Genomic DNA, 26,125 nt, shown 5'->3' with positions numbered 1-26,125 from the left:
AGACTGGATTAAGAAACAGATAAAACTCTTATGCCAATGCTTGTTCACAAAACAAATAACAAAACCAAAAAACCCCTGAAAGCCCCAGGAATCATTAAGCTGAAGTGAGAGAGGTTTTTCTAATGGAGATTGAACTCCCACAGTCATTAAAGGCAGGTTTGTCCTCCTCTCATTACAGTAATTACAATGGCCAGATAAAAGCTGTAAGGACACCAGTGGTGCCATAACACTGACAATTCTGTGCATGAAGCCAAGTTTGGGTGTTTCTCCCATATTTTGCAAACAACATAAAAACCACAGACAATGCAAGGTGTTAGTTAGCAAGTCCCTTGTGCATTAAGAGTTTATTCAGTTTTTGTAATGGAACTGCACCATTGGTTACTCTAATTGAGGTATTTAGCCAAAATCCAGTATATAGTCATGAAAATAACTACATTGCCTTAGAGCTATGTAAAAACATTATACAAAAATTTTGTCAATGTCAAATAAATACATTAATATTTATGTAAAGAAAAGTGACTTGGATACTCTTACAGTTAAAAAAAGAAAAAACTGGCTCTTTCACATATTTTAGGCAAACATTCAGTTTTACATGAAAACAGACCTCAAACTGAAGCCCAGGTAACAGGTCAAATACAAATGTAGAAACTTAAAAGTGCCAACAAACAAGATAATTCAAGTACAGTAAACATTAAAAAATATATATTTATTTAAACTTTCAGATGGTTCCAAGAGGGACAAGCCATCAGGAATTTAAATAGAACAAGAAAACATTTCAGATAACAAGAACAAGAAACATTCTGCTCCAGAATAAAATAGAAATTGTTAATCCAACATTTTAGAAACTGAGAAGTCCACAGCAACTTAGAAAAAGAGACTTGAGAGTTTATTTCTGTTCTGAATATGGCCTGGAAGAATCACAGCTGCTGTCCCAGCCACCAGGTGATGAGGACTTTTCTGTATCCATGCTCTGACTGTAGGCAGAGAGAAAATAATTGCTCCCTTCTTGGTTTTGATTTGCAGAAGAAATTGGATATGTTGTTCCCAGAAAAGTCTGATGAGTGAGTACATTTAAGTGGCTGAATTGATGGGACATGTTTAATTGTCTGCTATAAACCGGGAAGTTACTGAAAGGAGTTTGTTCAACTGAATTGTGTTTTTCTCCCTCAGCAGAGCATGTTGTAGAACCTGGAGTAAGTGGCTGTTTCTCTTCCAAGTCACTTTTAGAAGTCTTTTCCACCAGGCCAGTTTGTGCTTCGGGAGATAACTCTGTAACTGATAAGCAGCTTTCTTTAGCATCTACTCCATGTGGGCCCTTGGCCTCTGTCTGCAAAGCTTCCACATGAGTATCATACTTAGAGGCATCACTGCAGATTTCTATTTGTGATATTTCATCCCCTGAATCCAGAGACATGTCCTCCTCATCCTTCTCATCCTTTTCTACAAGAACTACATTAAAAAAGAGAGAAAGTCCTATTCTATTGAAATACAAACTTGGGTTAGAAAGGCCATACACTACTCACAGCGAGTTACGCTTCAGGTCAGCAAGTCCAATAGCACTTAAGTCTTGGTCTTCTGCCACTCGTGTTCACTTACTCAACACACACACTTAACCCTCTGGGGGAGTGTCCAGTTACTCCGATTCTGCACACTGTGTTCATATTTAGTGTTGGGAAATCCCAACTCCCAGCTCCAAAGGGGGCAATGTCAAAACAGCATCTAAAGTTACACAGCAGGTAAGTATTCAATTAAAAGAGTACAAAAACTGACATCTCAGTACAGTTTATCTACTAAAAGTAGATAAAGGTAGGTAGTAAAGTTTATCCTTAACCAGAGATGGTTACACTACTCTGTCTAGTGCCTCGAGTACCATGTTAGCCTGTACCTTCTGTGTTTAAGATCTCCTCTGGCGCTCCATCCCAGCTGCCTTTCCCCCATCATTTAAAACAGAAAAAGAGTAGCTGGAGAGTTGGGTTTTCCTTGCCAGCTGCAGTGTTCATTGACAAGAGTCAAGGCACACTGTCTAAAGGACCCCCCACCCCACACACCTAGTTTGGCAGTGGAAGTTTAAGTGAGTTTAACGTTACCTGATTGTCTTTGGTGAGCTCCGGAGGCGGGAAGGCAGCTCTGCTCCGTAACCGAGTTGTGATACCCAACGAGGCTTTTAAAATTCTCCATAAAGTCATCAACAGCAGCAACCACTATGCCATTATCAACATAACTCGAGAATGTTTTGAGGTTCTTTTCTAAACACATAGAAGATTTTGTATTAATGTTTAGCACCTATTATCAAAAAAGGGAAAGAGGTATTCACAAATTTGGGCTTTACCTGTTAAGAAGACAACATGTCTCTGTTGTATGTTTTGAGCCTGAAGCCTGATGAGACAGTCTAGGTCTGGAGCAATTCGAGTTTGAGAATCACAGTTATGGTAAGACAGAATCTCAACCAAGTGCTTCTTTTGATAGGTGTTCAGAAGTGTGAGCAGACTCAGGGCATTGGCATTCATCCTACAACAGGGGGAAAAGCTCAATGTTAGAAATACTTGATTTAAGATCAGTCTAAATATTAGAAGACAAACATGAGAGTAAGTTGTACTGAGGTGGGATTTGGAGAGCATAATGAAAAGTTGAAGCATTTTAACAGGTGGCACTGAAGAACATTACTTACCTCGCCAGCTCTTTCAGTTTTTTTTGTATTTTGCAGTGGACTTTCCACTGCCATTTCCCATCTGGGGTATTGAGAGCCTCCAGAAACTCTAAGAATTGCTTTAGTTTATCTGTTATGGAAATATTTAATAGAAGTTAAATTTTGTGGTATGCAAACTGAAAATACTGCTTCAGTATATACATAAAGCTGCTTTCTGTTTCCATCACAGCACAGTCACACAACTATTCAGGTTTTCTTCTGAGCAGACTGGCCAACAACAGTATCACAAAACTGAGCTGCTTTTCTGTAGGTCAGGTGCCCAACAGTGGTATTTAAAAGCTGATCTCAGTCATACATAGTGTTACCAAAAATGGTAACTCCATTAACTATTCAATTTCGAATAAAGAAAAAGTGAAAAAATTTAGGTTTTCAATATTTTTTCCTACCATATTTGTGGATTGAGTAGTAAGGAATAAAAGGTTCCATGTACATAACTACACAATGTAATATAAACTTAAGACAAAATGTCCCTGTTCACATGTCCTTCAGTAAGGCCACTGAGGTGAGAAAGATACTGAATTAGCTGAAATTCTCAAAAAACATCACAGAACCTTCACTGCAGTGAGTACAGCACCTCTCAGGGTCTGAAATGTCAGGCTTTTAGTCTGTTTTAAAGCTTCAGGAAGCATCACACCCACCTGTAGTGATGGACTCTGGATTAAGGACAGATTCATCCGACACAACAAAACCACCAGACACAAACAGTTCATTGTAAGTGTGATTTTTCACGTCATCCAAACTATCAACCCCCGCAAAGCTGACACAGGAGAGCCTCTTCAAAGTTACTAGGCATGGGATCTGTTTAAAAACATTAGAAAATCAGAGATGTATACTAAAGGTCATACAAAAAAAAACAACTACAGAACTTTCCTTTTTACTAATGCCAAACACCAAATTTCAAAACACATTTTCAAGGAATTACTGTTTTTTCTCTTGCCTGGGGAGGTGCTCTCTCAGGAACATAACAGGAATTAGGCAAATGGAAGCTGAGCATTTGGAATAATTTCACTTTCTGTCCAACACTGGTTCATAAGCCCCAGCTGTCAGGAATATCTAAAGGTCATCTGAGAGCTGCCTTCACCTGTCATTAGAGCATCACAGAACTAGATGCAGAACTGGATGCAGAACTATTCAGGCCTCTCTACAGCTTTACAACTACTAAGAATAAATACACATTAGCACGTGTGGGGGGGTGGAAGAAGCTGTGGGTACATGATGAACGAGACCATTTTTACCACAACCATTTTGTTTCTTCAAACAGCAACTAAACACGGGGCACAATTTAAATGCTGTGTTGTCAAGAGAAAGCAGCCTGGCTCAAAGTGAGCTCATCCCACCAGTAACAACAGCTTTTTCTAGCACACATTGACCTGTGTGTGACATACCTTATGGATGAGGTTGGCGATGTCTTCGTTTTGGATGATGATCAACAGTTTATCTAAATCAGCTCTTCTCTTAAGGAACTGCTCTGGATGGCACTCTGTATTACCCAACTTTATAAGATAATCCTACCACCAAGAAAGAAAAGATGGGAAAAAAGTGAATCCTTTGGTCAAAACAATCCTCAGATGATGACCATGGCAAGTAAGTTTTCCACTCAGATGCATCTCAGAGGGAGTGGCTTCCTTGTCTGTCCCATACATTAACCAGAAGGATGCAGCAACACACAGATTGGCTGTTTCACCAAGTCAGTCGTGGCCCACTGACAGTCTATCAAACAGCCTGAGTTTTCATGTAAAGCCAGAAGTTTTTATTATTTCACTTTCAACTTACCCATTTTACTATAGAAGAATAGTGATCTCCCAAAGTTATCAGTACTATTAACTAGAGGGGAAGGGGAAAAAACCCAAAAGGCACACACAGTGACTCTCCATACATTCTTTCTAAAATGGTAAGCTATCACATTTTTTCCCTTATTATCTTTTCTCTGTAAGGCCACCCCCTGGCAGGATGTTCAGAAAGAATCAACCTACAGCCTGTTCTGCTTTCCAACTGCAAGAAAAAGACTTATGTAAAAGCTAAATATAAGCAAGACTACCTCAAAAGGTCAAACAAGAAATGGGACAGGACAGCCTACTTTCACACAATTCACTTTCACAATTCAACCTTTTCTGAAATAATGTCAGACTACTTTATGTTTGTAAGTCCGATTTCATACATTTGAATTTGAAAGGCTCTCTATTCTGACACTATAGAGAGGTTGAACTGAAACAGATTTACCTTGATTTCTCTGCAAAGAACGCTTTCTTCCTCTTCATGAATATAAAATTTGACAGTATTTTTCCGTACATCTTTCATAATTTTGACCAAGCTGGTAAATACTTCAGGTTTTATCTGGCTTATAATATTAGAAAAAGCTGGTTGAGCTGAAATGTTTAGGTTCTCGGGGGATTTCTGTGTCTTCTCTGGTGGCTCCACCAGATCCCCACTAGAAGAGGTCTGATCCTCTGGTTTAGTGTTCACATGATCCATTTTCTCCTTCACTAGGGGCAAGCTTGATGAAGGCTGCTCACTGGAGTGCAGATCTTCCAGCAGGGTACTGCCCAGTGGCTCTGGTAACAGCGCTGTGTCAGCGTCCCTGCACACAGACAGTGTGTCGGGCACAGGGTTGGCTGCCGTGTTGCTCCCAACTTCCGATGGTTCAGGACTAGAATAAACGGGTTGAGTGTCCTTAATGCAGGAAGAAGCCAAAATGACACTGTGCAACTTTTCATTCAGTGTCTCTATATATTCTTGGACAGACACGTCTGATGCCTTTAAACATATGTATTCTGAAAGTCTCATTATCCTCTCTCGGGCAGAGAAGACTGGTGTGGGCATCCCACTAACGTAAGCAATGTTCTTCTGCTGCAAAATTTCTTGAATCTTTCGTGCAAAGAGATTATATTCTTCTAACAGGGTCGTTTCTATTACTGCACTAATGGAATGCTTAGCTGAAAAAGGGTGGTCCGCTAGCCCATACTCATCTTCAGGTTTCTCCACTTGTCCTGTATAATGTCCATCTTCTGCTGTCCCCTTTTGTGTGTCTGAAAATGGAGAGTATGGAAACTGGTCATCAGAACTTCTCTGTCTATTTATTACCCGGGGGTCATTAGGAAGGGCATCCGTTGGTGGCAAATACACCAGTGGCTCTTCTGGTGATTTCAGACCTAGATAGGAAGAGTTCATCGTCATCATCATCACCTCATGTTTGAAAGTCACACACAACTGATACACTAAAACCTCCCAAACAGCTCGAAAACAGCATTACTGTTGTGTCTCCCACACCAACCAACTTAAATCCAAAGACTCAAGTGTTACAGTCTGCTGAGGTACAGAAGCACAGGACATTTAACAGCTCCTGAGACAGTGGAACAATACAGTCAAAGTTTGCTGAAAAAGCAGAATACAAGGAATTTTCCTAGCGATAACATGATTAAGCATAACAGGAACTGCCTCAATTACAAATTAAAAATCAAATTAGAAATCATGCAGGGTGACACAGTATTCAAATATTTTCATTTGCTACTGGGTTATAATCCTCGCTTTCAAAAAGCTTATTTTAGCCACATGTGACCTTGTGGAGTTGGACTGCAAGCTGCAAGTCTGATCTCACAATTGTGAAGACGAGGTTTTTTTAGCTTAAAAAGAGAGGGTATCAGCCTGATGGTGCTTATTGACACAGCTTCAGCGATGCTGCAAGGAGTGCTGAAAGCCTCTCATAACACAAACCTCAGATCCTTTCTGCAGCACGCAGTTTCTTCACCATCCACATTCAAAACTACAGTTTTGCTTGTTTTTAAAGCATTTGCACTTCTAAATTATGTCATTATGTAGGCAAACCAATATTCTCCACTAGTATTTGTTTTCCTCCAGCAGATTTCTGTATTAATCAAATACCAGAAACAACTGCACAGGCAGTGCTTGTGTACCAATGTGACCCAAAACTGGGATCCATGAAGGATACAAACCTTTAGAATATGTTTTCATTCACTATTTGTAGGAATAGAGGAGTTAAACCCATCTTACCTGTAATTGGAATAAGTTTCCAGTGCATTCCAACTTCTCCTGTATTATCTGAGTTGGGATGTTGACTGCCATGCACATGTTCTATAGGTGCACTAGGACTGCAGTCTTCAAAGGTACTTAGGCTTCCAATGCTTGCTTCCTAAAAAACAATCAAAATGCTCAGCTCAAAACCATTTCTTTTGGTTTTGCCAGCCATTAAGCTTTTTACATTCTGAACAGCTGGCAGTAAGAATGCACCTGAGTTCACCAGCACATTGGCACTTCTGCCATCAGTAAAGTCAAACTTGGAAATGTTTACATGAGGTACTTTCCTGGTCTACCATGAAGTAACTAAGGCAGTCCTGAGCATGTGCCTCACAGTACAGAAGCTGGGTGGGGCAAAGAGGAAAGAAGGGGAAAACTGGTTGCTCCCCAGCCCTTTTCAGGCTGTTGTCTTGATACCTGACTAAAACCATGAGATTTTGGCATTGCTGAGGCACTGCCTGCAACTCGTACTGCGCCCTTAGACAATCCTATTTCATCTCACATGCCAGGTGGTTTAGAAGCAAAACAGCACAGAGATTACAGGTAGGACAAACTCTTTCCTGCTCTATGACTTAGAAACTGGGCCATGTGTATAAGTACCAGTACCAGAGGTCACAGAACACTCCTGTAGGGTAATGTGCTGGAGCAAGCAGCTGGGGCCCTGTGATCCCTGAGCAAAAGGGCCTTCTGCAAAGGGTGTTCTGCCAGTTGTGTGCTGTCAGAAGTCTGCCTGGAACTCGTGTACACCACTGCACCAAGAAGGCACACAAAGGGAGCTGGGCATGCAGGTAAGTGCTCAAAATTCTTCAACTCTGCTCCCATTTTATTGCAGAAAGAGCAGATAATAAGGAACCAGGAACACACACTTAAGAGTGAAGAAAATTTCCATGTACGTTCCTACCAAACAGGAAAGCATCTTCATAGAGATGTCAGTACTTATCTATGTTTACCTGTGTAAAAAAATATGTTTTTTTCATTCAGTCTCATTTGTTATCAGCACCTTGGCAGTTTCACTTACTTGTAACTGTAGCATGTCTTCAAAGCCTACTTCGTTATCTGGAAGCCGTAGATCAGCACTGACAGGGTAGGGCAGACATGGCACATCAGGTTCCAGAATCACTAGGCTTTCAGGGTCCTTGAAGTTAACACTGTCAGCCTGAGCAGTATTAGGAAGCTCATGATCCTGAGCTGGAATGGATTCATATTCATAATTTTGTCTCATATCCTCTTCCATTTCATCAGCGCTTAATGCTAAAACTTGATTTACAGACTGTGCCAATGAGGAATCCAAGTGTCCTCCAGTAGATAGTGTTTCCAAAAGTATTTTAAGGAGGCCATGTGTGTCAGCAGCAGCAGAATCGGATCCATCTTGCTGCCTGAAGTCAGCATCGTGTCCACCCAGACCAGAATTAGTTGAGAAAACAGAGTGTAGTGAATCCGAGGTTCTGCCCCCTTGGAATAGGGTAAGGAGGGAAAAGTAATCCATTAGCAAGTCTTAAAATAAAACCAAAACCAGATACCCCTCCAAAACATCTGCCACATACCCCCAGTATCACTCTTTAGCATCAATTTATACTGTACAAACACATTATTTTAACAAAATCTTTTAAACAGGTACATGTTGACAAAAGGGCAGTTTGTAAAGCTAGTACTCTCCCAGTTAAATAATTATCTTTTTCTAGGTCACTCAATACCACACTATGTTATGTTTTAGTAGAAGTCACATACTGCGATCTAGGTATTTTATGGAAACCTTATAACATTCACATCACTTGTTGTAAGAAAAAGATTCGTTTGAGCACAATATTTACTTCTCCCCATCCTATCCCTGTTGCTCCAGAAGCTGATGAGTAAATTAATGCTTAAGTTATATTACATTAAGAATAGATCTAAAACGTACCGTGTCTCTTTATACTGAAAAAAACTTTAGAACAGGTTTATTATTCTTGCACTCATCCCCTTGGATGAGTAAATACCATAGCTATTTATTCTTCTCAGGGCAAGACAGGCTAAGCAACTACTTAAAATATCTGAATAATCTCTAATTCACTTGTCATATATGGAAACATGGAATTGTAAAGTGCTGTTTGACTAATAAAAATCTAATCATGCTGAGATACTGAAGCTCACAAAATTTAGGTAAGATTTTTTGCAAGACAAATAAATGGACTTCCAGGGTTATACAAAACCATGGAATTCAAGCCATAGATAGATGTCACTGGCTTGGTACCTTTGAGGGAGGTAAGTCAAAATTTACTTATGAACAGATACTGTTCTGATGACCAGGCAGAAATGCATTCACATATTTTACATGAATAATCAATGTAAAAATATCCTTAAGGTTCACAGAATTCCAAGCAAGGATCCCAAGCATAAAGCCTGCCCTCTGTCTCCTCCATCCCTACATGCCTGTATCTTTTGTCCCTCTCAAGAGGGCAATTTATTTCTAAGATCAGTCACTTCATCTTCCAAAGTGAGTCATGTACACATGAGAGTGACTGGTGCTTGATGTAAAACTCCTCTTCTTTGTGCAACGCTCCTCAGTTGACCCCTTCTGCAGGAGGCTTCTATCACTGCCTTCGGAAAAGGGTCAGGGAAACAGAAATCTAAGGGGGTTTTTTTTCTGGCAGATTTTATGTCAGTTGATATCTGTGATAATTATCTGAGGTTTAGACTGTAGATAATGGATAGCATAGTTCAATCTTAATACTATTGTTTCCTTTGTCCCACTGCACACATTACTACTGGCTATTTCAAAACTTAACTATGCTTCTTCCCTTCAATCCAAACTTCTGAGGTATTATATAGGGTATTGGAGCCATAAAGAATTACAGCAAAGCCTGAAGTCAAACTCTGCAAAAGACATTACGATATCAAGCCTGCTGAGCACTCTGTATTAGAAAGTCTTGGGACAGCTCCACAGCTAAGCAAACTCTTGGGAAGTCTGCCTTCTTCCCAAAGAGGCAGAACAAAAGCATGACAACTCCTGTTGTCGCCCAGAAAGAGGCAAACTACATAAAAACAAACTTCCTCTCTATTGGTAGATCACAGGCCAATGTTCAAATGAATCACCACTCATTAAATATCTACAGCATGCAAAAAATATTTAATCTATGAAGATTAAATATGCTTTGAATTACAATGTTTAAAAAGAAGAACTCTAAACAAAGACTTTCTTACCATCATACTGACAAATATTCTCTGAAGATTCACTCCTTTTTAAGTATTTGTGCAAACTTTCAGACTCTTTTTCCAGCTTTCTTTTCAGACCACTTCTAATTCTGGGGTCTTCAGAATCAGAATCTCCACCTACATTTTTTTTCCTACACTGGATTAAGTTAATAAGTTCTTTGAGTCTTTCAGTATCATAATCTCCAGAAGGAAGCAGCTTCTGCTTGGCAGCAGTGGCTTCATATTTTGCATGGATTCTTTTCACGCATTTTGCCTTGGCAAAATCCGAGTAGTCTTCTGTGGCTTCATAGTCTGAGATGGGACTGAACTGCTGAGGTCTCAAATTCCTCTCAATCAGTTCTTTAGCTCTAGAAAGAGGCAGCGGATACGTCCCACAACGGAAGATATAGTTTTGCAAGTATTCATCAATATGAGCTTTATATCTTGGAGCAGGATAAACGTATCTTTTGTCATCCAACCGCGTCGAATACTCACGTAATTTAAATTCTCTACCCTTCAGAGCGCCACGAAAGAGCTTTTTCAAATACTCATTTACATACTTTTCAACAACAACAACAAGATCAAAGGGTGCAGTAGCCTCTTTACGAGCCTGGATTAAAGCAAAATGTAGAGATGAAATAAACCTTGTGGATTCTGGAATGATTTCCTTTTTTTCATGCGAAACCACGGGAGCTGAATTTCCAAATGGAACACTTCTTTGTGCTGCTGTAAGAGAAAATTAAAATCAAATCATGAAGCTATCAATAACTGATGACTAGCTTAGCAATATTCTCTATTAATACATATTGGGTGAAACATAGTTTGGAATGACTGTGGAGAAATGATTCAGAAGCCAGAGAAGTTTGGGTCTTTTTGTGCCGTAACCAGCTTTAAAGTCTACTTAGAAGTCAACCTACTCACACTCACAGTCATGATGAACCGCTTGTTTTCAGAATTTGGTGGTAACCTGTGTCCTAGATACATACAGTCATCACTTCCAATTTAAACTGCTCTACTGAACAGGATTTCCCTATCCCAAGAAGAAGTTAGATCCCTTTACCACATCTTCAAGGAAGCTGTAAGTTGTATCCTTTTTTTAAAATTTATTTATTCACACTCTTCCCCCTTCCAATGACAAACTGAAGCTTTTCTCCATTCCATCATTTAAACACCCTGAAGACTCAACCCAGTGATTAACCTTGTGTTTGACAAAAACTGGAGCTCACAAGTCTTTGAGATGTCACTGCACCAAGAACAGAGTATTTTTAAGTACCTGGCATGCACACACTTTAAATGTCAGCTTCTCTCTCCTTACCCAATCTATAAATGCTGGAATTTTCAGAATTGTTACTTAAATAAGAAAAATGTAACATTGTTGTTTTTTTTTAAATAAGAAATACAGAGCTAAGACTCTGGGAAGCTGCCAAGACTTGAGACAAGAACTTCCTCATAAAAGTTAAATGCCTGAAAAGAGGGATGTTTTGACAATATCACTTGTAACTCACAGCAGGCCTGAAAGCACTGCATGCTGCTGCTAGTACTGCTTAGTGCAAATTTCTACTGTAAATGAGGAACTTTGAAGTCTCATCCCAAAGCATTAAAGTTCTACTAATACCAAGTTCTTTCAGTCATCTTACTATGTTGTATCACTGTGTTCTTTGCTCATTGACTTAGTTTTTGATGTATATCCCAAAAAAAAAAAAAAAAAAAAATTACAGGTACGTTAAAGACTTTCAGATATTCTGTCCTTATGTTTTGATGGTTTAAGAAATCCCTCATTATGTTAGTTATTCCCAATGCATAGATCTCTTGGAATACTGATGCTCAGTTATAACAGAATACACAATCAAGAAATTTGAACAAGTTTTACTTTCTCAAATATGAACAAATGAACCTAAAACAGGTGATATTTCCTTTTGTGAAGAAATAAATATTTTTGAACACCATCACTACGACCATAATCAATACAAACTGTTACTTCTAGTTTACAGTGACTGCCTGTAACACTGCAAGGTCTTCAAAAGAATATAACCTATCTTTAAATAAGCCTGTACAGAACACTCTCAACAGTGAACAAACTTACCTGAGCTAATTACACCTCTAGGCTCTGGAAACAGAAATAATGCATGAAACACACGGGACCATCCAGCTTGGTGGTCTAGAACACAACAAACCAAAAACAGTTACAAAGGAGAGCACCAAAAGACACTCTAGTACTCATAAAGCCACTCCCCCTAAAAAAACCAAAACAACAAAACCAACTCAAACCCGGAAAACACAGAGTATGCTTACCATAAGGGGACATCATTTGCCAAGGAGAAAGGAGAAAAAGAAATCCTCTGTCCAGAAGTGGTTTCACAAGAACCTGTTTTCAGGCAAAAAAGAGTAAACTGCTTCCATGAGAGATGTCTGCTCGCTACAAATACTCTTACTGACTGTAAGATAAATTCTGTCATGAGCAGAGAAGGGCCCTGCTACAATATTTTAGGATATGCCAGCTAAGGAATTCCAGTGAGATCATGGATTTTTTAGTATGCCTCAAATTACCAGTTAGTAAAATGATTTTTAAAAACAGGAACAGTCAAATCTGTCGCACTCACAAGTTTCTCTTTCTCTAGTTTTTGAAGTAAACCCTCCAAGTGACTCCCAGAACGGGACTTCTCCACAACTTCATACAGGCTACAGTACAGGCCGTCCTTCAACACTGACACAACACAAGGGGAAAAAGAGAAAGCAGGAAAAACAGAAACAAAACTGTAGTTCAGAAAAATTGAAAATTCTGAATTTAAAAAAATGAAGGTAGAATATTTACCTTCTTTTCCTACTTGGTAAGTTTCTTTAAAGAACAACGCTGGTGAAATTTTTTTCTTCAGCTCATCAATGCTGACAACCTTTTCAACCTCAAGCTTCTCAGGGCTGGAGAAAAAGGGTGGGGGGAGGGAGAAAAAAAAATAAGGGCCTCTTTTTTTACCTCCCATAGTTCTACCCTCAGTGACCTGAAACTATTAAACACATGCTCTTAAAAATAATTTTTTGGACTATCTCGTGCCAGTGGTGTTTACTCTTGCAAAGGAGTGTGTGTCACTTCAAGGGAAAAAGAAAAAATCACAAACAACAAAACACTGAACAGCAAAGAGATGTTAACAGTTGTGTGCCTGAACTCCAGGAAGCTCTGGACATGTATGACTCCAGTCTAGTCTGACATATATAAAGCACTTGGTATTTTAGATTTTCATCTGAATATATCCCAAATCCAGTAGAAACAGTTTTAACACAACAGTATTTTAGACTTATTGTTTAAATGGCAATACTCACAGCTTGCATGGAGGGAAGGAACATGTTGCTGATTTTAAGGAAACATGGCACACAAGTTTGCCCTTATTCCAAAGCTGTCCCCTCCATACTGTAACAGCAGATTTCTCTAAATTAAGATGGAAAAAGGAAGACTAGGTGAACCCACTTGCTAAGTGGGACTGAAAGAAAATGGCAGCAAAGAGGCTGCTGAATTTCCAAAAACAGTTCAGGGAAAATTTTATACTAATACCAGACCAGACAACAATGTTAAAAGGTAACAGGGTGATTTCAATCCTATCACGTTTTGAACTGCTTAAGCAGAGTAAAGGAGGATGGATGTTACCTACACCTGTCTATACCCTGTTGATCCCAACACCTGAGAAATGATATCCTCTTTCCTTACCTTAACTGTCAACCACTTTCACACATATTAGTTTGGCTTGAATGAGGTTCAAAAAAAAGCAAGACAGAGGATTGTATTATTTGAAATGCCACTGAACAGGAGATTCAGGAACTGAAGAACAGTTCTTACTACACTGTAAGTAGAAAAGGAGGGAAAAAAGATTTTTATTTTGTTCACTTCTGGTTTGTTCTGGTAAAAGAAGATACATATTAAGGTGTCTGTTCCACCATCCAGTATCAGGAAGAGATGCCTGCAATCAGCATGGTACAGGATAACACTCAGGTACACAGTCAGCATAACTAAGTTGGTTGAACATAAAATCACACGGGGAAAAACATCCAAAACTTTCTATGTCTGTATCACAAAAACAAAAAAATGCAGTTCATTCTTACCTGTTCTTCTATCTGTGTTGAAGGTGTTTGGTCTAAGCAAAAGACAGACAGAAGGACTGGGTTTTAACAGAAAATTCTGGCCACTGCATTTTACAGTAAGGATACTTTATCAGTCTAATGAAACAGCACCACTGGTAACTGACTCTGTAACCTCGAGCAATCAACACTGCAGCAGCCTGTGCTATTTCAGGTATCTTGATAATGAGTTTCAGCAGCCCATAGTCGAGCTCCCACATCTGGATGCCTTCCTATCAGCACAGATATCACTTGCTATCTGTGATCAACTGCCCACTTAGATATTCTCTCCACCAGCAGTAAGACAGCGGTGAAGACTTCAGTGACAAAATATACAGAATATTATTTTAGAATACCAAGCAAGATAACGTTGTGAACATTTTTATATCCATGAATTTCCTCAGTTAGGTAAAAACCCCCCACTATACATACATTCCACCTTGGCAGAAGCCAAGTAGGTGGAAAAAACACAGTGGAAGTGCTTCCCACAGGAGACAGTCTGCTGCATAAAACCAATTCTGCCACTTCTTCCTTTGCATTAGAAGTATTTATTATGCTAAGCCCCTGTGACACATCCATTCATTTCAGCACTGTTCATTGAAACCAATTCTAAGCTACTGCCAAAAGCTATGAATTCTTCATGTTGCATGCAGTTCCAAACCCCACTTCCTGGCTTACCTTGATGAGGACGAGAATTTTGGTCCTTGCACCATGTCACCTTTATAAGTAAATGAAACAACAGCATGAGGACAAACATGTCTTGGTCTTCGCCTTATCTCACCAAAGTCATATTCATAAAAATAGTACTAGGAAAAAAAAGCAAGCACAATGTTAAATTAGAAGGCTGGACCAACAGTCAATTTCTTTTAACAGCTGGTATCTAAAATAAGGAAGCTTTTAAATGCTATTCTTTTTTGTACTTTATAATACAATCGATTAAAGTAGTTTTTTTACCTTCTCCCTCCTTTATCAACCACTGACAGATGAACACTACTTCAGGAGCTAATCAAGAATGAAAAACTAATTTTGCACCATTTATTTGAAAGTATATTCTTGATGAGGTAAGGGACAACTAACAAAAACAAAAAAAAATTTCACTAAGGAAAGTGAGCCTTGCAGTGAGTTTTGGAGTCTACCCTTAGTTCAGTCACAAAATTCTAATGTTAAATGTTAATTAAGGCAAGTTTATAATGAGAAATGAAAAAACGTATTCATTTTTTAGCCCAGCTCTCATTTACAGAAGACAAAAGAAGTTAATACTGAAGAGAATGCTTTCAAGTAAGGATCCTGACTGTACAGACAGTGCAATAATCTGACTGCACCAGATTACTGCAGTAATAGAGATCAAACACCTGGAGGAACAGAAATGCTTGGAACTGATTCCATTCTCTCCTCCCTCACCATCTCCAAACCTAAGAATCTGATACGGGAAACAAAAGAAAGAAAAAAAGAAAGAAAAAAAATACTGTTCTTTTCTAGCCAACATTTTCTCTTTTATGAGACTCATTTAATGACCACAAGCCAATTATACTTTTACACTTCAAACTCCACATATTATCTCCTCTCTTCCCCAGCCCACATTCCAGTTCCCAGGCACATTCCCTAGCTATTTCCCATTCCACCTACACTCTAATCTGAAGGAGATCTTCTCCATCAGGTTCAGGTACACACAAGGGAAACAGGAGAGGCTGACATGTTGTTCTGGATTTTCTAATACAGGCACCTGTGGGCCTCTCCACACACCCACTGCAGCTCTACAGGACATGCTCAGGGTTGTATTTGCAGTGATTTGATCATTTCAGAAGTTCTCTTTGTGAAGTTTCTCTATAAGCAGCTACCACATGCTCAACTTTACCTGAGTTCGTTCATAGGCTCGATAAGACAACAAGGAGGTTATTTTATGTGCATTCTTTGAAATGTGACACTCGTGATTTGGGGTTGGATCCAACACACTCTTTACAGTTGATTCCATTGCTTTCATATCAATGTGGTCATAGATGCTTTTCATTTTTCCCTGTAATAAAGCAGAAGAACTGTAAGCAGAAGCTTTTTCCTGAAAACTGGCAAATTGCTTGAAGTATCAAAGGAACTAAGAGCAGGGAAAATAAAATAGGCCATTAAAAAAGTAAATTATAGAAGTATATTATTTTCATACTTACAAAGAAAATACATTTTTTCCTTTTATAAAAAATGTATTATGCATTATGTAAACCCAATGTCAACACTGGATTTTAAGACTGGTAGGATTCTAGTTTCTCTATAAGCAGATAATTTGCAAATTAAAATTAGGGTTAAAACCACCTGTGTGTTATCAGTAAGCAATACAATCCTTCAAGAATAGCAAGATAAAATTACCTTTATTATTTTAAAAACAATCACATCTCCAGCTGCTCCTGTTTCTAGAGGATTAGGCTGCAATAAATCAGCATACTTGGAGATATATACACCTGAGAGAAGCATAAAAAAGACCCAACAGAATACATTCTGCTGAATGTTAAAACATATTAGAGATTTAAAAACCATTACATGGGATTAAAGATCAATGTACATCAAATAATAAAGACAAAACTGACACTCAAGTGCAAAGGTAAAATAATTTTGTGCTTTTCAACACTTAATTATTACATAAACTTTAAGGCTTCAAACACTGTCCTTTGTTGGTCTGGCTGACTACCTCAGATCAAAGAACCACAACTGAACTCAGGAACTCTTTGCTTTGGTTCCTCTCATTCCAAGTCTGTATTTAACAGCTCTGTCTTGCTCTTTTAAAACCCTTAACACCTTGTGACTCTTTCGAAGTCTCCAATCTATCTATGCTCCGGTTGGATTTGTGGAATCAAGAATTTTAGTTCTATCTATATCAATACTGAGCCACTGTGTGCACAGGGTATTTCTGAATGCACAGGTGTGTTTGTACAAACACAGAGGCACACAGCCACACACACTGCATTAGCTCTCTGGCCTCCCAGTTACACTGGAAAGATGTGGTATATTGACCTGACTTAAGCCAAAATGAGAATTAGTTCTTCCCTTTGGGAAGGGAATTTAAGCGAACTAGTCAAAAACAGAGTTACGAAATAATGTTCTGATGTCTGCCTACTTTGCTAAGAATACCTGGCTGGGATATTCCTGCAGCAAGTGACACAAAAAGGACTGAAAGTTTACACAACTGTCTCACATTATCTGGCAACTGATACTGAGCAACATCAGCACTTGTAAGCAGAAGATAGTTACCCATGGAAGGGCTGCCGAGGATTGATATTCTGGAGTGGCCAACCTGCAGCCCCTTTTCACATATGCTTTGGATCTAAAGAGAACAGACATTTTTTTAAGCAACTCCATCAGGAAAGCCAGGATATGAACAGAACAAACAGTGAGAAATGACAATTACAGAATTTAGATTGATATTAAAAAATAAATCCAACCCTTACAGAGGCAAGACTAGTCTGAATTGCTTTATAAAACTGTTAAACTGTGCAAGTCAAACACTGAGCATGAAGCAGTTACACAGCCTCACCTGTATCTTGAAAAACAACAGTCTCCTTATACCTTAAACACTGTTTATTAAAGTTACTTGCTTGTAATACAGAAAATTTTAATATTTAAAACAGAAGTAAACCTGCCAAATGACTGAATGCTTAAGAAATCCTGGCTCTATAACAGCAGAAAAAGCAGAGAAATGCCCTTTAGATCACTTTGATTAAAAGTATATGATCAAAGAGGAGACACAGAAGACAACATCCATTTTCTAATATTACAGGTTACCTTGTTGATGAAAAAAACCCCAAACAACCACCAAAACCCAACTGCAATGAAAACACAAAATATTCCCCCTTCTTCAAAAAAAACCCCAAACACAGAACCAATAAACATCCACGTGCCATCCAGAAAATCTATCCTTTTTTTTATAAAACAGAGCCTAAACCAGAGAGGATACTTTACAGCTACCTTAAGTAGCAGAGAACAGAGGATTTAAATGGTGACATATTATAGCCCTTTCCCATTTCTCTACACCTTCCAGTGCTGGAATTAAAAAATTAAAACTACTAAAAAAAACCCCAAACCTCTTCACTGCTAAAGGAGAAAGCCTTTCATCCTTACCTGACACCGATCCACCATGAGGAAGGCGTAGCTCTCAGAAAGCTCCTTTTCCAGGCGACCATCACATTTCAGCTCCCTGCGTTTTTCTGTGAACTGTTATTACAGAATGTTCTTAACACAGGAAGACAGATCACTCCTTCACACTCAAGGCTCAGTGTTTTAAGACCCTATCTATGTTAGCAGATCCAAGGGTAGGAAAAATAATCATAAGATGATCCAAATGACACTCTAGGATGCTAAAATTAAATTTCAAAATCGTTGTATCTGTGGGAAATATAATTGGCTTTATCTGCCCAAGTACTTCTTTGTTTTTTTAAGAAAGAGACACTCTTCAAATAAACCTGAGCAACAACATTTTTGTTTTATCTTTGTTAGCAGAACTAGCTAGAACCATCCAGCTCAATGCCTTCCACATCATCTTTGAAACTGCAGAAAATACAACTTTTTCTTTTTTTAGGAGACAGATTATCCCTTACACTGTGCATGTACTTCTGCAGATGCACCTCCCTGCTACTGAGGTGGTTTTTACCAGCTGCAATACTCTTTAGCTGTAACCATGAATATTTAATGTTACAGTAGCAAAAAATACTTCAGTTTACTTTAAAGCTCCGAGATAGTAATTACAGCAAATAAATTATATATTCAGTTACTTCACCTGTGAAGCTTTTTGGCACTGGGAATGAAAACTAATTTCAGAGTGATGAAAACAAGCCAAGGTTGAATTTAAGAGACACCAGATAAGATACAGAAGTACTTCACCCAAAATGCTCCACTTACTAACTCAAGTAGTCAACTTGTTAAAGTACTTCTTGGAAAACAACAAAACTACAGAGACTATGGAAATTTAGTATCAGGCATATATTTTAATCTGAAGTTTTACTGGAAACATCAGGCCTTGCAAAGAAGACATCTTTCTAGGTTATTACAAAGACATAAAAGTTTAAGAAAACTTTTGAAAATTAAAAATACATAGAAAGAAGTGGTGCCAAATACAATTTTTCTTTTAGTCTTTTTTGAGTATCTGGCAGGCGAGAGTTTACATCTATGCAGTAATAAACTTGTCTGAAAAATAGCTGCTTACATTTCTGGGGGATGTGAGTTCATAATTAATTGTAATTAAGTAATAAGCACACAAGTAGAAAATAATCTCCAGGTCTTTGCCTCTAGATTCAGAAAAAATATTGACTGGTTCGTTAAGGAGAAGCCACAAGTATACTCACTTCCTTTTCCAACAGTTCACTATGAACTAAGCTGGCTCTCTTGTAACGAAAATTGGACACTGAACTTGCATCCAAGTAAGATGAATGCAGAATCTTCAAAATATCCTCAAATTCTCGAGAACCTGGAGCTACTGGCTGAAAGAGTGCTATAAAAGAGAAGAAATAAAATAATAAGCACCAATATACATGCGGAAAAAAAATCCCAAATTCTCCAGTTCATTGACAGTTTATGCATGAAGACAAATGGTTCGTGATTCAATTTAGACTACAAAACACCTAAAATATTTGGAAAAGATGGACTTTAGAAAAATTTATCTTTAAGTTGCCTAGAATTATAGCATCTTAAAAAAAAAAAAAATCCCATTTCTTCATGCTTTTTTAACATTACTCTGGAGCAGCTGCTAGTTGTCAGAAGTTTATAAGGGAAGCACCTCAAGTCTGAATTTACCCTTTGAAAAACATCTAATACGTATTGCAAAACACTGTAATTAAACTTTCAGAACTGTAATTAAACTAATTAGCTCTTTTAATTAAGAAGCAGGAACAAATTGTTCTAATAAAAACCTCAACGAGAGCTTCATAGCTTGGCCTCGCTTCAGAACTATTATGGGGTTTTGTGTTTGCTTGCTTATGGCAACTAAAGCTACACATGAATAAATTCAATACTGCTTTAAGACAAGTAAGTTCCCATTATTTAAAAATCCCACTGCCTGTGTTCATGCTTTAAGATCTCATTCCTTATGATAATGGCTTCAAAAGGAAAGCCCTTTCTTTATCTGCTGTTGTAGAAATTCTCCTTCTGGGCAAACCTTAGCCTGAATTCCCTCAGGGAATCTTTCATGTCCCCAAGCTCCTTTATCTGTATTTGGGTATCAAAGTGACAAACTGATCAGAACAATCCCAGAGTGGGCCAGTGGAGAATTCGAGCACAGATTTAAGAGCAGTGGTTGGGAAAATAACATCTCTGGGGGAACTGAACACAAAAAAAGTGTTTTTTCTCCTCAGGGTGACCTGCAAACCACGCACCAGAAGTGCAGAATTTTTACTATAGCTCCATTAGGAAGAACTACGATAGCACTAATCTCACAAAAGACCATCTACCATTACTCTAATAGCAAATTAAATTTAGTTACATCTTCAGAGCATATTCTCCAATTTCATTAAATAATAGGGCAGTTTAAGATAGCAATCTTTTCCTCATTTGCAGGAAATATTTACTGCATGAGCCTCTATATAAAACAAATGTTCCTAATGAAAACTGTTTTGTGTTATCTGGTAAAGCTGCATTTATACACACACTTTAGGATGTAATACCACATGGGCAAACTAAAGTCAAGCAATGATTCCAACACCAGCACAGTGAGTGATTTTTTAAGAGCCTAAGTTCTGAGATTAAGAAATCACACTTTTATAACATCCCTTGTAATAACACCTTCATTCTTGAAAGGCTGACAGCAATATGGGGGGAAAGATAACAGAGAGGGAATGGAATTTTCAACTTAGCATTACTACGGCTAAATGCACTTGTACTGAAGAGGGAAATACTTACTAATAAAAGAGAAAACAAGCCTACTATATGTATACACATACTGGAAAAGCACCTCCTGTTCCACCCATCCCCAAACAGCTCTTGGGCACTACACCACCAGGGTTTAGTAACTCCCTGTCAAAAAGATCTGAGTTTCACGTGCTGCCAGCTCCTCAAAAGGACCATTTAAGGCAGAAGGTTATCTCTGCCAGCTGCTTGTCCAAATTTCCTGTTTCCTTAACAGCGTTTCCCTTCCAGGTCCTTCCCGAGTTACTTGCTCAGTGAAAAGCAGCCTCTCCCTTCCAAGTGGAGCTCCAGCAACAGAAAGTGCTACAGGATCAGCAAGAAAGAGCAACCGCAAGGCACACACGTCTTACCTATTTCCCAGATCCAAGTCTAGGAAGAGCCACATTATTACACCAATTAAGACCCTGTCATGCGTGCAAGAATTGTCAACTATGTTCCCATTTGTGTTTAAACATTTCCTGCTTCGTGGAAAGCTCTGATGAGTGAGCTCAGACTTGCCCCAAAGCAGCAAGTCCCCGTTCCCCTGCTAGGAAGAACCTACATAAACTACTATCCGATTAGCTCTCAACAGCTTTATGGAAGGGCTCTACCTATTCCTTAAATTATGGAATACAGAAAATTAAAGAGGTTTTCTAAAGACTGTTGCAGTTTTTTTCTTGCAGAATTTGAGGCACTGCAGACTTCAACTTCTTAATAAAAACGTGGAACACTGAGGTGTAGGAAGGCACTGCTGTTTAGTTTGTCACCTAAGCACTGGTGTTCAAGGGCAGCGATGCTCTAAAACCTTCATGTCACCACAGCACAGCCTGTACACCTCAATTAAAGGAAGGAGTTCAGAAGCAAGACAAAAATGAAAGTAAAAAAGGAGAAGTACTAAACTAGACCTTCTCAGCATTCCCAAAGCCTGTTGCTACCAGGCAAATGATGAAATCACTGAGCTTATTTCCAGTCCTACATCAAAGACCAGCAGTGTGTACATATGCATCTTGCAGGCTTGCTGTACAAACCCGAGGGGGTTGTGCTGCACCTCTACTGACCTGTGGTAATTAAACAGCAATAAAGTAAGGACTAACCTGCAGCATCCTTATAACACAAGTCAATTATTGTGGGTTTTGCTGGCTTGCTTTGCATAAGTAAAAATAAGTAAATACTGTGTTTGTTCAGCTTCTACCCTGGGCATTGGAACTTGTGTTAAAGTATTTTTTGGTGGAAACTGAGTTAACGAGTACTAACTAGTCAGGGACAGGCACTGGATCCGATGTTTGGGTGCATGTCACGTGCCATGATTCTCTTTCACAGCTGTCTGATGCTTCAACTTCAGAAAGCTGAGACTGGAGCTAGTGAGTTTGTTGTTTTAAGTCAGAACGTGAAGAAGACAGAGTCATCCTCCTTAAGAAATCCTGAACCAACTTTTAAGTGAAGATAATTACTGATGTTCTTATCAGCTAAGTGGGCAGAATGCCAGCATTCTTCACATACAAGTGCTCCTGCTGCACAAACTCCACTGAGAAGCACCATTTTAAGTCTTCATTTTTTTGCTCATTTTTTTAAGACTAAGATCAAAATTATGTGGTGTAAATGAACCATAAACTTCATGACTTTTTCTGCCCAAAATGTCTTTTGCTTCCAAAAGACCTAAATAGCTGTAAAGTTCATGGACAGACTGAACTCCCCAAGCAGCAAACAGCAGATACACGTTGTCTACCAAAGATATGGAAAATTGGAAAAGGCAAAATGATTAAGTAGAAAAGGGACAACCTGGACCTCCAAGCAAGTATTGCTGAGAGTTTCAGGGATAAAAATCAAGACCTCTTTTCCCCCCACTCAGCCTGAGAAACAGCCAGTTACCCTGGCAGACTTTGTAAACAAATGTCCAGCTTTAATCAACAAGCAACCCCTTTAAGTCACTGGTTGCCTCATCAGCAGGATTTCTGGTACTGTAACTCAGAGTTCAGCCAGTTAAAAGTGCTCTTCTTGTGCTTTATCCTTAAAATTTGCTTTCCTAGTCCTATTAAGAATCTCTGAAGTTTCAAGCAGACTTGAAAACCTTTGAAGACGCCAGGACAACAGGCTAAGCAGGAAGATGAACAAAAGAAATAAGCTACTCAAGAGAGCCCACATGTACCAAGAAAACAAACCTTCAAGACAGTTCTAAGGAGGAAAACAAATGAAGGCACATCTTTAAAAAGTCACTTCACAGTCAACCTTTCAGTTTTGTTTCCTGAATTCTTACACTGAGAAACAGAATGAGGAAATCAGAAAAATATTTTCAGTGACAACTAACCACAGTTGGCTTTTTTAAATACTGTGCTTCCTCCAGATTCATTTCTCCACATTGCAATGCTTTCTATTGACTTTCAGTCCCTACTTAAGTCTCCAGAGGAGACACACTTCAGAAAGACTAAATAAGCAGCTGAATCTCAAAATGATGGTTTTTTGCATTACAGATTCAATTTTTATTTGCTTCACAATCAAAAATTGTCCCTGAAATACATTTTGGTTCTTAAAAAATTAAGAAAAATAAGGAAAAAAAAAGAAACAAAACAAAACAAAAAAAAAACCAGACACCTACGACAAAGTCATCCTGTACATACTTTGTACATTACAATTAAGCTTTCATAATCAAGGTATCTCTCAGGATGGTATGTCCAAGAAAGAAGTGGCAGTTTAAAAAGCAAAATAAGTACAATTCCAAAGCAAGGAAGTATGGAGGAAGCTACTGTTTCATCCTGGACTTCAGAATCCAGCCAAGAGAGCCCTTTTGAGACGGACTGATGATTTTCTTATTATTTTGCAATGTAAGAAGACATATTTGAACACTGGTACATAGCATATATCCTACAGTGCCAAATGATCAACGCACTGCTGAGATTCTAATTCAGTTCCAGAACTGATTGAATTGCACCATTTCTCAAATGACAGCACAAATCCCAATAGCAATCTGGTTGTCCTCAAAGACCACGCTGGCAGTCCACTTCTGCTAGTGCTGCCTACCAACGGTGCTGTCACAGCACCTTACTGATCACACGGTGAACCAACACTCAGCAACCCTAAGCCCACGAGCAGCATGGACTGAATGCAGAAAGGTCTGCTGAGAGAACTTCCAAAACCTTAAGTCATCAGAACGATTACAATGCCCAAGAACCTTTCTGTAGGCTGAAAGGGAAAAAAAAGACAACTGCACCAAAGAGTAAGGCCTTAAGAATGGTTCAAATGACCTTGACATTAGGAAGTCAGTTTTTCAAGGCAGAGAATGGCTTCCTCTTCTACACTAGAAGCCACATAACTGCAAGGACTGAAGTACATACCTACAACCTTTTGCACACTGCAGGAGATGGCTCTGCATAAGCGAATAATGAATTAGATGACTGAAAAGGTATTTTGCAGGTTTTCCTACATAGTGGAACTTCAAATGTCAGTGGTTAAGTACTAAACATTTTTGAGATATATTTAAAGGTATTCACACGTAACCACACTGGGGTGTGACACACAGAAGTGCACGAGGCACCATCTTATATTCAGATATTTTTCTGTCAGATGAATTATAAGGGACCTTTTTCCTCCAATCAAACCAGTCCTTTTTACAATGAATCTCTGCCAGACTTGTACCACCCCAAGCGGGGTGGCAATGGGAAAGAAACGAAAGAAAATGGGGACATAATGGAAGGAAAGACTGGATAATGAAATAAACCTACCTTCATCTCTTCCTTACAGAAGAAAGCATTTCAAGAAGTTAAGATGTTAGACTCTTCTCTGAAGAACTAGAAGCCTATGCGAACAAGTATTTTTGTGATATGGACTAAGTTACTGACCCCACATTGCAAAAGGGAAAGAAATTAGATCAGTTTTTGTGAGGAAATCAGATGTGTCTTCAACTTCACTTACCAAAATTGAAGTTAAGCAGAAGCCAGTGGAGTCTTGCGAAAAGCAAGATCTGCCACTGGCTTTTAGAGGAAGAGTTACTCTGAAACAAACAAACAAAAAAAAAAAAACTCTGGACACCTGGAAGCAGAATGCTTCCAAGGCGAAGCACAAGAACGTGGGATGCTCCCTTCTCCCCTGCAAAGAACTTTCACCAGATAAGAACAGTCTTCTGTGTATCATCAATGAAGGACAATTCTGCTCATTGTTTGTTAGTCTATCCTACACAGGATTACACTCCTCTCCTGCAGGGAGGAGGTCAGAAGGAAGAGAAAAGCGAACCATCTTCTCCGACGTCCGTGTCCCAGAGAACCATCTTCTCCGCATGCGACTGCACCTCCAGAAGCGGAGTCGTGATCAACTCAAAGCCCACCCTGATTGCATCGAGCTTCTCCTCCTTTAAAAGCAACGGTCTGAAATTCAAGCCGAGTTTTGAGTCTGATTTTTTTTTCCTCCTTCTTGTGACAAAATGAAAGGGAGAAAGAAAAGAGGGAGGGGTAGGGAAAGAATGTAAAAGCCTGACATTAAAATCGTCTCTGCAGCAGCCTCGCGAGTGCGAGCCAGCAGAGCCTCCTCCACACCCGCAGGGTTTGCATGCAGCCGTGTGAGGTGCCTGGGAGCCTGCCTGATGGATCGGATGGAGGGGAGCGAGGGAGAGAAGGGAGGGGGAGGGAAGGAACAACCTTTCTTTTCTCTGCTCTTCCTGGGGATCTGAAAGTTCCTCCTAACAGGCTGGTGGTCTTCTGGGGGCTTAGGGAGAGGGGGCGGCCCCCCGAGCACACCGCTGGGCGGCTGCTGCTGTTCATGTGCCGTCGAGATGCTGCTCCTGCGCTGGCTGCTGCCAGTGATGCTGAGGTTTGTGGGGACCTTGTCCTCTGCAGCAGCAGAAGCCACCAGCAGCGCCTCCCCAGCGCTACTGCTCTCAGAGCGTCCGCCATTTTGTGTAGTGTCCTCAGCGGCTGCCGCTCTGTTACTCCCCACTCCGAGGACGCCCGCGCTGGTCTTCTCCGTCCGCTGATGCTGCTCCCGCTCCATCTCGCCACCACTGGGGATCACGGCATCCGTCATTCCCTCCGAAGAAGCGAGCCCGGCAGCCCGCGCCTTCTCTTCTGCCCAGCACAGCGCCCCTGCCCAGCGCCAGCACCAGCACCGCCCGCCGCCCCTGCTCTCCCCCCTCCCGCCTCACGGCGGCCCCTGAGCCGCCCCCGCCCCGGCGCACAACATGGCGGCGGCACAGGCACCGGGGGCGGGGCCACGGCCGGCCCGGCTCAGCCAATCCGCTCGCGGCTCACGTTATAAAAAAGGGTGCGGAAA

At 39.7% G+C, this 26,125-nt stretch overlaps 1 protein-coding gene across 11 annotated transcripts; it reads right to left on the bottom strand.

Moving 5' to 3' along the window:
- Nucleotides 1–317: 317 nt before the first annotated feature.
- On the bottom strand, nucleotides 318–26,125 carry TASOR (transcription activation suppressor). 11 transcript variants are annotated; one of them, XM_032699580.1, is made up of 23 exons: nucleotides 25,495–26,124; nucleotides 19,336–19,481; nucleotides 18,116–18,208; nucleotides 17,249–17,321; nucleotides 16,370–16,461; nucleotides 15,870–16,028; nucleotides 14,693–14,820; nucleotides 14,000–14,082; nucleotides 13,226–13,331; nucleotides 12,723–12,826; nucleotides 12,511–12,614; nucleotides 12,203–12,275; nucleotides 11,994–12,068; nucleotides 9,920–10,636; nucleotides 7,758–8,191; nucleotides 6,716–6,854; nucleotides 4,928–5,856; nucleotides 4,093–4,215; nucleotides 3,346–3,505; nucleotides 2,669–2,777; nucleotides 2,330–2,508; nucleotides 2,088–2,246; nucleotides 318–1,275 (listed from the first exon to the last, which is right to left on the bottom strand). In XM_032699580.1, the coding sequence occupies exons 1-23, from the start codon at nucleotides 25,877–25,879 to the stop codon at nucleotides 887–889; spliced, it is 4,959 nt and encodes a 1,652-aa protein (XP_032555471.1). In that variant the 5' UTR covers nucleotides 25,880–26,124; the 3' UTR covers nucleotides 318–886. The 11 variants fall into 11 exon arrangements, with proteins under 11 accessions (XP_032555471.1, XP_032555466.1, XP_032555470.1 ...); XM_032699575.1 differs by having other exon boundaries at nucleotides 318–1,449; nucleotides 25,495–26,123; XM_032699579.1 differs by having other exon boundaries at nucleotides 318–1,449; nucleotides 4,928–5,733; nucleotides 25,495–26,123.

The sequence above is a fragment of the Chiroxiphia lanceolata genome, chromosome 11 (assembly GCF_009829145.1).
Source record: "Chiroxiphia lanceolata isolate bChiLan1 chromosome 11, bChiLan1.pri, whole genome shotgun sequence".
In the NCBI taxonomy this organism is placed as follows: domain Eukaryota; kingdom Metazoa; phylum Chordata; class Aves; order Passeriformes; family Pipridae; genus Chiroxiphia; species Chiroxiphia lanceolata.
The sequence above is the reverse complement of the archived record's forward strand: the minus strand, read 5'-3'. Positions and strand labels throughout refer to the sequence as shown.